We start from the raw sequence: 14,592 nt of genomic DNA, 5'->3' as shown, positions 1-14,592 counted from the left end.
TTCCCAGCCACTCTGTCACAGAGCAAGCACTTGGCTTGCTAACACTCACTTGCCACCCTCAGGAGCCGCTCTAAGCCCTTATGGGAAGTAGCAGAGCACTACAGCCTGGAATTTTTCAGTCAAATCACAAAACGAGTTTTGCTGTTGAAAGGGAAATAAGGTATAATCTTGCTGACAAAAAGCAGAATCAGCAAAACATTTTCTGTCTCAGGCGCAGACTGAATCCAAGCTGAGGACGGGGATGATTTTCAGGGGCTTCACTCAGTGCCGGGATGGACCGCTTTCCAACACATTCACTTTCCATCCTGCCCAACGCATTGTCACAGTGGCTGTAAGGAGCCCTTTGTGCGGGGCAGAGCTTAACAATGCCGCACTGTAGGGGCAATCTGTGTGCCTTTCACTAATGAAGATGTATAGGACGTGAAGTGCTAGTCACTGCCTTTTCCCCATTCCGCTGGAAAAGATGGCACTGCTGTTCCCAGCGTAAGCAGGAGCAGGCCCGGCTGTCAGAGCAGCCTGCGTCCTGCAGGATGGGTGTTGCTAGTGAGAATCATTGTTTGAAAGTAAAAATAGTTTCTAAACAGAATGTTGTGGGAGGATAGAAGCTGAGTTAAAAGTTGGGCAGTGGCCAGCCCTGCTTTCATGGAGTAATTGCTAATTGTGTAAGCTCTGCCCAACGCTCTGTTTACCAAGGATGTTTTGCCCATTTTAGCTGAGGTGGGGCTCGTTTCCTTAACAGACACAGCACAGCGCTGCAGTCTGCTCTGTATCCTGCTTCGACAGAGCATGCTCAGATCCTGAGGCATTCACGAAAAGTAAAAGTAACCCCCTCATCTTCCTACTGTACAATAGGCATAGATAAAAGGGTCAGGATGCCCTTCGTGTTGAGCGTTTACCTTCCCCTACAGTATATTTCAGAAACATTCAAGGCCAAGGTCAATGCAGCGCTTGGCCCAGTTAATCCTTCCTGTCAGACTTCAGTGCAGCACTCCCCATGATCCAGTTTGATCAGTAGTGCAGTATACAGAACCGAATGCTCCTTCCCTGTGAGTGGTGTTGGGTTGCTCCCGCTCACAATTAATAATAGCAGCAGTAACACATGTGGTGTGTTGATATTAGCAAATCTCTGTCCTGACTGCAGGGCAGATGAAAGCTGACATTTATTTACTGAAAAAAAGGCACTGTGGGCTGCAAGCTGTAGTGTGTATTAGTACACTTCGTGTAAGTGATTTAAGTCTCGTAACAGCACTAGCTGGGAAACCACAGACTTTTGCTTTGTTTGTTAATTAGCATTTCTCTCCTTCATTAATAAAATTAACCCAAGATGAAGTTTTTTTTTCAGATAACCTAGAGCTTAAAGCATGTGGTAACTGGTTGAAAGAACAGTTTAGGCTCCACAGGACTCTCTGCCAAAAATTCAGAACCATCAGCCAGAGTACTTCTGCAAATCACTGCCAGATCAGAGGATTAGAATTCTACTACGATTATTCCTGTGCCACATTACACAGCATTATATTAGATCCCAGTTAGTTAGCTCCCAGTTCCAATTTGCTATTGTGTAATAGCCACATTGAGGTAAATCAGAATGGGTGCTCTGAACCCAGCACACGCAAAACAACTGATGGCCCATATGGAACGCCGTGCCTCTATTACACATAGTGGCACGGAGTTAATTACATCTGCACCAGCAGTCTTAGCTCTGCATTCCTCAGCCTTTGCCAAGTTACATCTAGAGCATGGAAAACCTTGTATGACTGTGTTTGTTTAATGGGAGTGTGATCCACATATCTCGCCCTTAAAAACAAGGAGAAAAGGATTGAGGACATCAGTCTTTCACTTTTAACAATGACACTGCACTTAAGAAGGCCATCACTAACAAGTAAAGCACTTACTTGCACCCTGTCCCAAATCTGAGTTATAGCCCCAGGGACCTCGAGGCCTCTCAATTATACTTCCTTTGCCTCTCGTCTTCAGCTTGTTAGCACTCCCATCTGACTGAAGCAGACTGTTGCTGATTGCGTACCACATACCACAAAAGGAAAGAGTGGAAGGATGCGTGATGTGCCACGGAACAGGAATTCTGTGCAGAAAAACGTTTAAGCAGTGATATCTCTCAGGGTTTGTACTCACTGAACTGCAAACCAGTCCTTGGGAATGCACTAAATTTTGAAAGATTCTATGGACAGTGAAGATGACATGTTTATTATAAAATTCTTAGGCCCAGTGCTTCTGGATCATGTTAGAATACCAACAGTATCCATATTAGCTCCACAATGTTCTACCGTGATGAAGTCCCCAAAACACCTGACTGACTGTAAATGCACCTTGACTTTGTTGCTAACATGATCTGAATGGATCTAGAAACTCCAGGCTGGCAGTATCTCTGCTTAATCTGCTGGCCATCCATCAATCCTGGATGGATGTAGACAAGATTCAAATTCCTCAAAAAATTTCCAGATGGAAAAAGATGACGCAGAGAGGGATATCAGATCAGCCAGGTCCTGGCTCAGAGATTCCATGCAATCCCCATACACTCTCTTGTCAGGAGGAATGTGGGCACACTCTTTCCCCATTTCCTGTACCAGCCTCCTGGTCCTATGATACAGAAGGTGGTGATTGGAAAGCTTAAAAAAAAAATGGCCAGAATCAGCAAAAAGGGAAGGTCCTGTTTCCATTCTGCCCTGTGCTAAACAACCCCCACTCACCTTCATCTAGTAGAACCACATGCTGAGTAGATATTTGACTCTGAGCTCTGGTAGCCAGCCAGCCAGACCACTAAACCCCTGTAGCATCTCTGCAAGGATGGTGGGGAAGAAGATGTGTGGCAACAAGACTGGGAGACTGTGTTGATGGAGCAAACTTGCTAGTGATTCAGAACTCCCTTCTCAGCCACTGATGAACGCTGTCTTGATATCAGCTCTTGTCCCACTCTCAACACATGGCTGCATTTACATCCCAGACATCAGCAGGACTGCTTCTTCGGCAGCTGGCTGAAAGGTGGAGGAGAAAAAGAGAGAACAAAATGAGAAACTCATCTTACCTACTTCTTTCTGCTTTCTCTTTCTGCTCAACTTTAACTTCTCAGCATTGTAAGTAGTAACAATGAAGTGAATTTACTTTAGGTAAATTGGTGAAGGGATTACTTCTGAGTTTCTCAAGAGCAAGAACAAATCACAGAATAGCCCTATATAGTAAGATAGGGACAGTTTAATATATTATTATTTAGTATATTTAGCAGTGAGCAAGTACTCTCTGGTTCTTCTCCCACTTTTGCTGCCTCTTCCCAAAACTACCAACATCTGAAATGCACCGTGGTGGCCAAGAGGAACTGTTGCAACTTCATCATTTCTGGGAGTGAATGATAACTGAAATAAATAATATTAATAGTAATAGTGAAATAGATGTTGTCCTGATGTCTGAGCAAGCCAGTGCCTGCCTGAGAGCACATAACTGCCATCCCATGCAGTCTGTGCTCTTTCCCATCTGTCTCTACCTACACCACACAGAAGGCATCTAACCAACAGTATTTTCAGTGAGCCATTTTCAGATAAAGTCACATTAATCCATAGTATATGTTACATAAGGACTTATTTACAAGCAGACTGTACCTTTTAAAAGTAGTAAAGGAGCACAGCTTCCCAGAAAAGAGAGTAATGCCTTTTGCATGCTAACAATTTTTTTTTCCCTTCCCTTTTGGACACAGCCTCACCTTTATTTCAGGAAATCCTTCCAGATACCAGAAATTCATCTATTCTAGTCAAGTAGAAAGCAAAACTGACTCCTAGAGCCCTACTGAAATCAAAATATATATATAAAGAGAAGACTGTCTTTCAGCAGAATTTTGGGGGAAATTCTGTCCTTGGTCATACCCATGTAACATATCAGCATGAAGAGTATACTATGAAATGCTGGAGCAGGTCTTTACTTTTCTAATACTACTTTTGCTACCTATGGCTTATACAGAATAAGTTCAGTGCACATTGCTATCCATCTTATTCCTAAAGCTTATATTTTCTAAAATTATGTTTCATAATTAAACAAAAACAATACTATAATATAAGAGCATTAGTTTTAATGAAAGCCAGTTCCATATCAGTCTTTGACTCAATTTGCTCTTCACAGATCCCAGCAATAAAAGGATTAACTATTGCAAATCCTCATGGTACTTTACATTTAATCACAAGCAATTTATGGTAATATATTCCACATGTCTGATACCACTGAGAAAAAAAGTTGCAAATAAAGCTTGCTGATGCCTCCAGGAAGAAAGCTGCTCATTCTGTTCTAATGTTAGAAGCAGATTACAGCAACACAATATGTAGCATTTGCTCCATACCCCACAACGCTGGGAGATGTCGTTTCATGCACATACAGAACCAATGTGAGTGTTGGGCATGAAATGGGCTGAAAATATCTGTCACATGAATCCTGGATGACTTATAAATATCAAGAATTGAAAAAGAAACTTCGCTGATGTCCTAGAAGAGTATTAGTATTAATGTGCTTCTTTTTTTTTTTCATAATTGAATGATGTCTCAGAGTGAGAAAGTATTTTTGAATACAGTATGCATTCTCCCTTCTTGATATTACACCCACTCACAACTGATTTTTAAATCAGCTAGATCTTTGTAAAAGCAATATCTTCTTTTTATGACAAGCTACTCCAACAGAAGTTTGACTCTGGAATACTCTCACCATAGACAGGCTGATAGATACCTTGTAGGACTTTGATGGCACAGATATTCACTGATCAGCTCTCTCTTGACTCCGGATGAAGCCAGGGCACCTGGCTCTACCTTCATTTACAGTTCAGAATTAACCATGAAATCTGGCATGCTCAACTTTTAATTTGGGAAAGGAAAACACTGTTTGTCTAACTTGCAAGGCTGCTGACCCTGCTGTGCTGGAACCACACAAACCATTCTGCTCTGCACCACATCCTGAGCTACTCAGTCTTTCCTTGCACAAATCCTTTGAATCTGATCCGAGTGAGCAGCGACCTACAGAATAGAGCCACGGGGTCTTCTCATCACTCCATGCCCAGCCATGGGTGTAGAAGCTGGGCATCACTATGATTTTTACTGTTTTTTTGCTCACCTGTGGAAGTGTATCATGAAAGTGAGGGTAGCATTTTGGTAGCTTTCAAGTTCTGTTAAGCAAACAAGCACTCACTAAGAAGTAGTGCACAGCCATGAGAATGCCTAGCAGCTGCCTCAACAGCTTCCAGTTCATGTCAGGAAAGTGAGTTTTTAGACTGCAGATAGAGGACAGGTGGGCATTTATATTTAGGTATTAATTAAGCTGATAAATTAATGGCTACTTTTTCAAAGAATTTCAAGGTTGGCTTTTTTTCCTCCTTCTCAATTTTCTTACCATAGCTCTTCCCTGAAGGCTGCAAAACTAATTATGAGAGGAGTAAAAGAACTAATTATTTTCCCAGCAGCATCATGTCATCACTTACCATGTGTGTATCATTAAGTAATGGTTAGGTTTCTCAGAATTCTGTCTTTTTAAACTTGCATTCTGCCTTGATGGGACCAGCAGTGTCAAGCAGCAGCAGGGTCTAGGCACAAAGCATACTGTTGACCTTGAAAATCAAATGACGTGCTCGCTTCCAATATATACTTGTTACAGGAGTTGTGCTATGTGAGATGTTGGAAAAACTCAAATTCTTCTTCATAAATATCTTTGATTGATCAATCAGTTTGCTTCTTGTTGAAACTTAACTCAAAACCACAAGGAAGTGAGTTCTAAAGGAGAGAAATGCTTGTGCCATTGGGTAAATATGAATTCTGAAAGATTAAAAAGGTAAGTTCAATTTAAAAAAAAATATATAAATAAATATATATATGATATATATATTGGTTATATAAAAAAATATATATATTTCAAACAGAAAAACATAGACAGTTCCAGGGGCCATCTCTTTTCCACAGCAACCCTCATTAACATAAGTTTCTTACAATATGTGTGTGAGAACTGAATGTTTTTAAAAAGATCTTCCAAGTAAAATTCAACTTCACCAGAGTTTCAGACCTCTGTCTGTCCCATGGTGCCATTCTGGGCGATCCATTGATTTCCCCATTTCAGGACATTCAGTTCAGACATTTCCTTTCCTCTTCATGTTGCTGTTGTATGTCACCCAGAAGTTTTAGGCCAGATCATTTTATTTTTCTGCAGTAGCCAGAGAAAAAAGACAGAATGTTAATAAGTATAAAGCACTGCTAGGGAATGGCTGTAAATTGCGAATTCAAGGCTACACCAGAAGACAACTGTAAGATTTCAGATGAATCGTTTTAATGAAAATAGATCAGATATCCTAAAGTATTTCAATTCATAGCCACAGAAGTGGCTGTTTTCTCTGAACTCTGAAACATCCAGGAGAAATTACATGTCCACATGCACCATTCTGTCATATGAACAATGGTCTTTGAACACATTTCAGGAAAATGCTATTCCAAATACAGCTTTAAAGACAGCTTCTGTGCAGACATGGATTTCTGCCTGTTGGTATTTTGCTCTCCTCTATCTCTAAATTATTAACCTTTGCACTATGGAATGTGAGGGAAAATGGAAGGATGAGCACGAGAATGAATTATATGTATTGGAAACCCAAAGGTGCCACAGCGTCCTCTCAGTGTTAATCTTTCCAAAGACAAAATTTCAAAACACTGAAGTCTGGGAATTTAGGGCAGGTTTGGCGTGTCCTTCCCTCAATGCATGGTTGGGTGGGAAACTCAGAAATCTTTCTGCAGTCTTCCTGCTAAAGAAAAAGAGCACAGCTGATCTGGTTAGCAGAAACAGATGTAGCAGTTGCTTTACTACCAGAAAACACTAAAGCAGATTTTTTGAGTAATTGTCAGAATAAAACATAAAAATAGAATTGAAAAATTGCCAGTTTGTCCGCATATGTCCACATTAGCAAGTAATAAAGGCACAATAGAAACGTACCAGAAAAACAATTTATTCTCAGCCTTAATGCCTACACAATCTATTTTGCTAGGGTTTCACTTCAGCTTACATTTAGTCTGGTCCCCACATTAAATACCACCCACACATGTGGTGTTACATCAGACAAAGGACCAGGCATTGGTAGAAACTACAATGTCCCCATCACAGTGTGAAGCAAATAAGGTGCAAACCTAGAGTGAGGCTTCTTAAAGTTTTCTCTCTAGCTCGCATATGCCAAAACTATTTTGCAAATCTATCCAATACACTGGGATTCTCTTCAAAATCATCTTATGTCTTCAAGCCAAAGTGCTAATGCAGATAACTCTCTTCTCAGACCCCTTTGATCTCAGACACTATATGATCTCCTAATAGCAATTTCCAGACATTTGATTCTCATTCTAAAACCGGTACTAATTCATCTCTTCCTCTCCCACACTGATCACTCACAGCTGGCACCTCTAATTTCTCATGTATCCCTTTTCCTGGGCAGAAGGAAGCACCAGGAATGGTGGGCCTTGCTTGACAGATCTCTCGTTATAACTTGCTAGTCCTTGCCAACCCCTGTAAGAGGCTCCCATCAGGAGTTCCAGGTCAAGGAATAAGTAGTAGCTGGTACTTTTTTCAACCTGAATTATAATTCCTTTGATTTTTTCTTTATTATGGCTGTTCAGCTTTTATAAATCTACATTCTTACAGAATGATGAAAGATTTAAGGTAAGCAGTTATTTCTTCAAATTGGTCTATTCAGTCTGTGCTGTGTCTGAGCTTTCACATTTCCAAATGAATTAGCAGCTACTGTAAGCTCATGGCACAAGAACCTTAGAAACCAAGTCTCGTAATATAAGCAGAAAAGGCATTAAAGCTTCTTCCATAATATTCTTCTAGAATGCAGAAACTAACAGCATTTGCTGCGATGAATAAATGTTCCTCTCCTGGAGGTAGACTGTTCCTAGCAACTCATTTTACAAAGTCCACAAATTAACATATCAATGTGAATTCTGCCTTTGGACTGGACCCAAATCTGAAGACAGCTCTGTGACTATCAAACAGCCACAAGGAACTGGATGGCACATGTGCTTGCCATTTTGTTCATGTAGTCTGATGCCAATCTCTTAAATCAAACTGTATAGTTTGAAGGCCTATCACTTTTACACCGTGTCAGCTGGAGTTTGTATAATTGCAGAATTACAGAATTGTAGAGTTTGGAAGGGGACATTGGAGATCATCTAGTCTACCTCCCTGTTAAAGCTGTTCCCTGGATTAAGCTGCAAACAACAGTCAGATAATAGGCCTACTGTCTAGATCATAAATTAGCTGTTCTGTGGTAATTTTATTACAGAATCTAGAAGAAAAATAAAGAAAGTAGAAGTAAGAGTGGAAATGGTTGATAGATATTACACAACTAATGGATGATCAGTACTTCCGTCCCTTACATGAGAAGAGCAATATGGGCAAAATATCTGCATTAATATACCTGACTTCCTCTGCAATTTGAGAGTATTTGACTTTGACGTTATAAGTGAAAATTTAAACAGAAAATCAGAAAGGTGTAATACACCTCAGAGTCTGCACATCTTCTGTTTTGTTCTTACATTTCTGACTGCCCAGGCCAACCAGGTCACAAAAACGGTTTCTTAAGAATGAAATCTTTTTTCACAAGAAAACATGAAGATGTTGTACTCACAAGTACAAGAAACCAAACTCTACATAAAAAATCAATTTAACATAACATATTAATTCTGTGTAAACAGATATACCGATAAATGACTGAACTGACAAGTACACACAGAAATTCTGTGGACTCCCTCAGTTCTGCTTTTTGAAGGCTTGAAGAAAAGTATTTGTTCCATAAACTTGCAACAAAAAAGGTTTGAAAGATATTTATGCTTGCTTTTTGTTTGGTTAGGATAACTTCATTGCACGAAGGCAGTACAATCCAAGACTCCAAATGCTTTCACAAACCAAAATGCCACATTCAAATCAATACACTCAATAGAGAAAGGGTAATGGTTTGATGCATATTACAACAATTCTAAGAATCATTAAGTGCAATGAATGAGTTTTCATTTTGTGGGAGAAAAGGTTGGAGGGGTGTAGGATTAATAAACAACCTTACTTTTTTATTCTAAATATGACGTTAGCACATCAGGCCGATTCAAAATACGAAACAAAAAATTCCTACATACTGCAGCCCTTTTTCATTACCCATCTTGGCAATCTCCACAAAGCCAGCTCTTGTGCAAGCCAATATCAGAATGCAACTGCACATGCTTCACTAGCTTACAGTGCATCTGAAAGATAGAGTAAGCATATTCACAGCCAAAGGTTTATCTACAGTGGAGCTCCTGCCATGAACTGCCCTGGTGTTAACAATGATGGGAAACATTTGCCCACAACAACTGCCACCCATAACTCCCACCATAACTCCCAGTTGAAGGCAATGGCACACTGAATATCTGCACAGCTAGTGGCTCAGCAGAACTTGCTTTACTTTTGATCATACAACAATGCAGTAAAACCACTGCAGATGACTTTCTCCTTTTGTTTTGTTTTGTTTATAGTTTTTTATATATTATATTATATTATATATTATATACATATTAAGAGTTTATTGTACTCTTTGACACAGTATTGAAGGAGAAGTAAAAATGAACCTAATTAGGGTGAAATGGTGTTTTATTCACCAAGTAAGCAGGCATCTATTCTAAATTCTTTTCAATGAGTAAAGCGTGATGACACATTTGGCATTAATTACATAGTGGTGCTACAACGCTTATTTGCAGAACTTACTGACACTTAAAAGTAATGTTCTCCTGACACTGCACATCTCTAGGAATAATCAGCATAACCTGCAGTACAAATTAATTTCCAAGGGCCAGGCTGCTTTGGAATATATACTGTTATAAAAAATTCATTTTCTACTCACATTGAAAAAAATCATTCCATCTCACTTGTCTCCTCTTCCTTCCTGAAATTGCCTTGTTCTCCAGTGTATCCATGAGGCTGCTGGAATTACCATTTGCTTTGCCTGACACTCATCATATTTCATCTCCTCTTTGAATCTCACTTGCAAGTTTTGTCTTCCTTTTCCAAATTCCCCTTCACGTCCATGAAACCCCCAGTGCTCATTTCATCTTCAGGCCTTATTGCTGTTTAGGCAATTGAGGTAAAAGACATTTTACCTCAGCACATTTTATGGAAATATACAAAAATATGATTCAGGATACTACCATGTCAAAGCCTGAAGACAACACAGGAAGACATGAGAATAACATGTGGAAAAGAATAGTAAGACCACTGCAAGATCCCATCTGTTACCAGCAAACTGATGCTAGCCACAGGCAAGGGAACACTATGGTTAACAGACTGGACAACAAACATGACTCTAACACTGAGTTGTTTTTTTTTTTTCAATTCCTGTGCTTTTAATTGCCTGTTTTCCATCTTTGCATCACTGACAGCACATAGCTATAGAAATACTGTCTATAAAAGAAACTGCGCAGCTCTAGGTGCCACCTAGCCTTCCAATGCTGAAATGCGTATCTTAAACCATGGATAGATTACAAACCATACTGCAAGAAAATTGCTCTTCAAATAACTGTTCTCCCACGCTCGCTACTTTTTCCCAGCCTGCAAGTAATTCAAAGAATTAAGGTGGTGCCACATAACTTCAAGAAACATGCTTGATCAAAAATACGCAAAATTAATCAAAATGTCTTAACAATCACTGTAACAATTAAAAAAAAATCAGTAAAGCTCATGCTTTCATGTGCCTCTTCAAGGCTAGTATACATTACCCAGTGTCCCCAAAATTTCCTCAGTGAATCCCCGTGGATTCAGCAGAGATGCTGCTTTTGCATCACACTGCTTCTCTTTTTTGCTGCGTTGGTTTCAGATGTGAGGAAGGCTGAAGCTCCAGCTGGAAGTTTTCCAGCTGTAGACGTGGAGCTGGTACTACAAAGGCAGTAACCCAGAGCTGGTCCTCAGTGCTGCCCAACCTGTCTGAAAACAGCAAAAAGGATGAATGCAAAGGGAACACTCATCTGTGATCTCCAAAGTTCAGGAGTTTTCAATACACGTAACACTTCCTCTCTACTTTCCAATTTCTTATTTTTTAGGTAATAAAATCTATTTTCCCACTCTGAAATGTCACACATCTCATAGAAATTCAACATTCATGATTAAATTAGATAAGGTAGCTGCAAACTGTGTCTCAATTTCTCTAGCTTTAAAGCACAAAGAGCTACCTTCTTACTAACATTCCCCTCAATAAACTTGAACATATTTTGAATTAACCACAGTAACAATTAATTTGTAGCAATTGTTATAAGCAAATTATTATTAGATTTTCTCATTTAAGTGAGAAATATATCAAAATGTATATCTTCTTCACTGTTTTATTAAAACAAACTTGAGTCATTGTGTTACATGTAATAGCCTTTGCTAAGTATTACCAGTTCAGGAGCTGAATATAGAGCAACAGATGAATAAATGAGACAAGTGACTGGTCTCTATGCCAGGATATGTGAAATGATGAATCTTAGTAGTAAATCAAGCATACTAAGCTGGCTTGCAAATATAAACCTTTTACAGGAGCCACATCAATTATTAAAGCAACAAAGACGTCCCCTATCTTTCCAAGTTTAACTACAAGTGTGCAGGTTCCTAACAGCACAACACGACTTGCAAAAAATTTTGAAAACTAAGAGGATTCCATAATATTTTCCTTCTGATGGGAACAGAATCATGGGATGCACTTACAAATATACATGAAGAACCATAGGTTTCTCAATGTACCTTTCAGAATAGATTAAGACACTGTCTTCCCTAAAAATAATTATGGTGTAAACCTTAGACAGAGTATAACAAGTAGGTACGAGAAGAAAGAAGCAGCTGTTAGAAAACATAATGGATAAAATAACAAAGAGCATGTATCACTCAGTAAATACCTGAAAGATCTATCAGCAAAAATTCTTATACACAGTGGAATCTCACCTGAGGTGCCTATCAAATCCGTAAGAACTAAGCACTCTTGGTAGATTTGATGTAATAAAGAATTAGGAAAAAGAAAGTAAATGAACAAAGAAAACACTTCAGAGTCAGTGAAAATAAATAAAACGGCATTTCAGAGCAGCAGAACAATGGAAGAAAAGGGAAAGGGAGGGGAAAAAAAGGAATGATTATTCTAAAGCTTCCTTCTCTGTCATGATAACACTATTGCATTCCTTATCAACCAGAACCACATGGTCAGATTTGATTCTTTCTTCATGCCCCAAGATTGAAAGAATCAGAAGAATGTCACTTACTCCTCCTTCCAGCCACTGAGAGGCAAAGTTTCCTCTCTGCTCACTGCCACTGCTCAGATCCAGCTGGCCTCCCAAGGCCAAATCACCTTTCTCCTCCTGGAATTTATTTGCTGTTTCCCAAAACCATATCATACACAAGAGGCCAAAATCACCACTTAGGATATCTTTGTTGACTTTATCAGATCTTTGATGTTGCTTGTTTTGTCTGTTCACTAATATTTTGACATAAAGGCCTGCAGTTTTGTCCCAGTTGCATATGTGTACACTTAAGCCCTGGAATTTGCATTCTTGTGTGATCGTTTCTATTCAGAAATTCTTTATCTCAGTAAGTCCTACCAGATGAAAGAGAAAATTTTCTTAGGGGCCAGGCCGAAGTGAATCTTAGTCAAGATTTCCCTATATGCAACAGAATGGATGCAAGCAAGCTAGGGGTGTTTTCAGGGCTCCCTTTATTAACAACGGCCCTCAATCCACTCTCCTTGTGGAAGCAGTCCAGTTTTCTATGAGAATACATACACCGTATGTCATAGCACAAAGTTCTTTTCCTGATGACAGATACCTTGCCTCCTTCCAAAGAGCTCCAGCTCTTACTTGCATGCTATCTCCTCATTTTCCATGTGTAAAACTTGGGGAAAAAGGGCTGATTCTGTATTAATGTGCTCCAATTTAAAAACAGAGGATACTTATTAACACTTAGAAGATATTTCAGTGAGAAAGTTATTCCTCCCCAGAAGAGGTATTCAAAGAATGAGTGATCTAGCTTTCATTTTGGAGTAGCAAATGCATTACACATTGCGATGACCATTTTAGCAACTGTGTGCAGCTCATCTATTACATTATTTATGTTTTGTCTTCAACCTTATACTGACATACCATCTCCCCCCACAGCTCCAAGTACCAAGAAGTGCTAATTTACTGACCAGTAATAACCGAGCAATACCAAAATGTTCAGTCTCTGAAGTTAGAACACTTGCCAGAGTCTTCAGACATATGAAATACTTTCTGTAGGCTGTGATGTCTGACATAAATACACTGTCAGAGCAAGGTCATCCAAATCGAAACCAGAAATAGAGGAATGGTGGCAAAAAAATGTTAAAAACAATTACAATACACATGTTCTTTTCCCCGTAGGACAAACGATTCTCATTGTGTTCCTTTTTCTTATGCCAGAAATATTTAACTGATTCATGATTTGTGGTGTTAATACATAGGTCAGTTGCTATTCCTGTTTTTTAATAGTTCATTTTATGTAACATACAGACTCATTTGAACCAAAGCAGAAGCATTCTGATTACCAGTGTTTCTTCACGTCTAAACCTTGACTACAATAAACTCCTGTGAGAGTAGTGGGACACAGACTCCAGTAAGTGCATTTAGGAAAGTTTCAGGATCAACTGGCATGTCTGTGCTGTTTGTAAACGTCACTGCTGTGCTTCAAGAGACTGAAGCAGATATTTCCAATAAAGAAAACTAAGGGAACAGTCTGTTTTCTCTCTTAATGTTATCACCAGAGGGAAGTGAAATCCGAAAGGAGACAAGTGAAATAGAGGCGATGATTGATGCACAGAAGCGATTCACCGTGGAAGATAAAGATCATGCTGCAGGCAGAGCTGAACAGGGAAGCAGAGGCGACCCTTAGTGCTATCTATAGTCAGCCCTAAAGTGGGAAGAGACAGAAACAGCTGGGTTCACAAGAGGTCACACAAGAATGTCACCTCTCAGTTTCAAGAGCAGTAGGTTCACAGTGGCAGGACTGAATGCTTGAACAACTCCCAAAGTCAAAGTCGGCTAAAGTTGTGTTTGGAGCTCATTTATTTCCTACAGACAAGCATGCTATTGCTTTTCCAAAAAAAAAAAGAAAAAAAGAGAGAAAAAAAAAGGAATGAAAACCCTAAGAAAAAGCAAATTTCAAAATCTCAACCCTTGGTACTCATGGAAACCAAAGTTTAAACAGATCAGTAAACAAGAGAGACAATGACCTGATTTCCACCCTTTATAAATAGGGCCACACCTCACCCACAAAGATTTTGTGTCAGTAACTGGTGGTGATGACAGAACTTCATAGTTCAGTAAGTGCACTGCACTCGATGCATTGGAAGTAGGGTGGAACATCACTTAACAAAAGACTCTTCAAATAGATCCCTAGTAAACAGTACTCAGAAGCAGCCAGCTGGGAGCTTAGCATGCATATTAAAGGCTGCAAATTAAATAAATATAAACCTTTCACAGAATCCTAGAATCACGGGGATTGGAAAAGATCTCAAGAAACCATTGAGTCCAACTCCCAGCCTGGCCAATGGCATGGCCAGTCTCATTGTTCTGGTCACAATCCTTT

General features: G+C 39.5%; 1 protein-coding gene and 1 long non-coding RNA gene across 2 annotated transcripts in view; one reads left to right on the top strand and one right to left on the bottom strand.

Annotated features, from left to right (window-relative positions):
* Positions 1-2,924: 2,924 nt before the first annotated feature.
* LOC136047258 (uncharacterized) lies at positions 2,925-10,119 on the bottom strand. The gene is made up of 3 exons (XR_010622066.1): positions 9,878-10,119; positions 6,037-6,174; positions 2,925-2,990 (listed from the first exon to the last, which is right to left on the bottom strand). It is a non-coding gene; the product is annotated as an uncharacterized LOC136047258 (long non-coding RNA).
* Positions 10,120-13,809: 3,690 nt separating this feature from the next.
* The window catches only part of CFAP161 (cilia and flagella associated protein 161), a 3,721-nt gene continuing 2,938 nt past the window's right edge, over positions 13,810-14,592 (top strand). Inside the window, 1 exon segment of the mRNA XM_065734352.1 lies at positions 13,810-13,895. Within this exon segment, the coding sequence (XP_065590424.1) occupies positions 13,810-13,895 (86 nt within the window).

The sequence above is a fragment of the Cyrtonyx montezumae genome, unplaced genomic scaffold (assembly GCF_038088225.1).
Source record: "Cyrtonyx montezumae isolate F1298 unplaced genomic scaffold, pur_monq_1.0 scaffold_17, whole genome shotgun sequence".
NCBI classification, from domain to species: domain Eukaryota; kingdom Metazoa; phylum Chordata; class Aves; order Galliformes; family Odontophoridae; genus Cyrtonyx; species Cyrtonyx montezumae.
The sequence above is the reverse complement of the archived record's forward strand: the minus strand, read 5'-3'. Positions and strand labels throughout refer to the sequence as shown.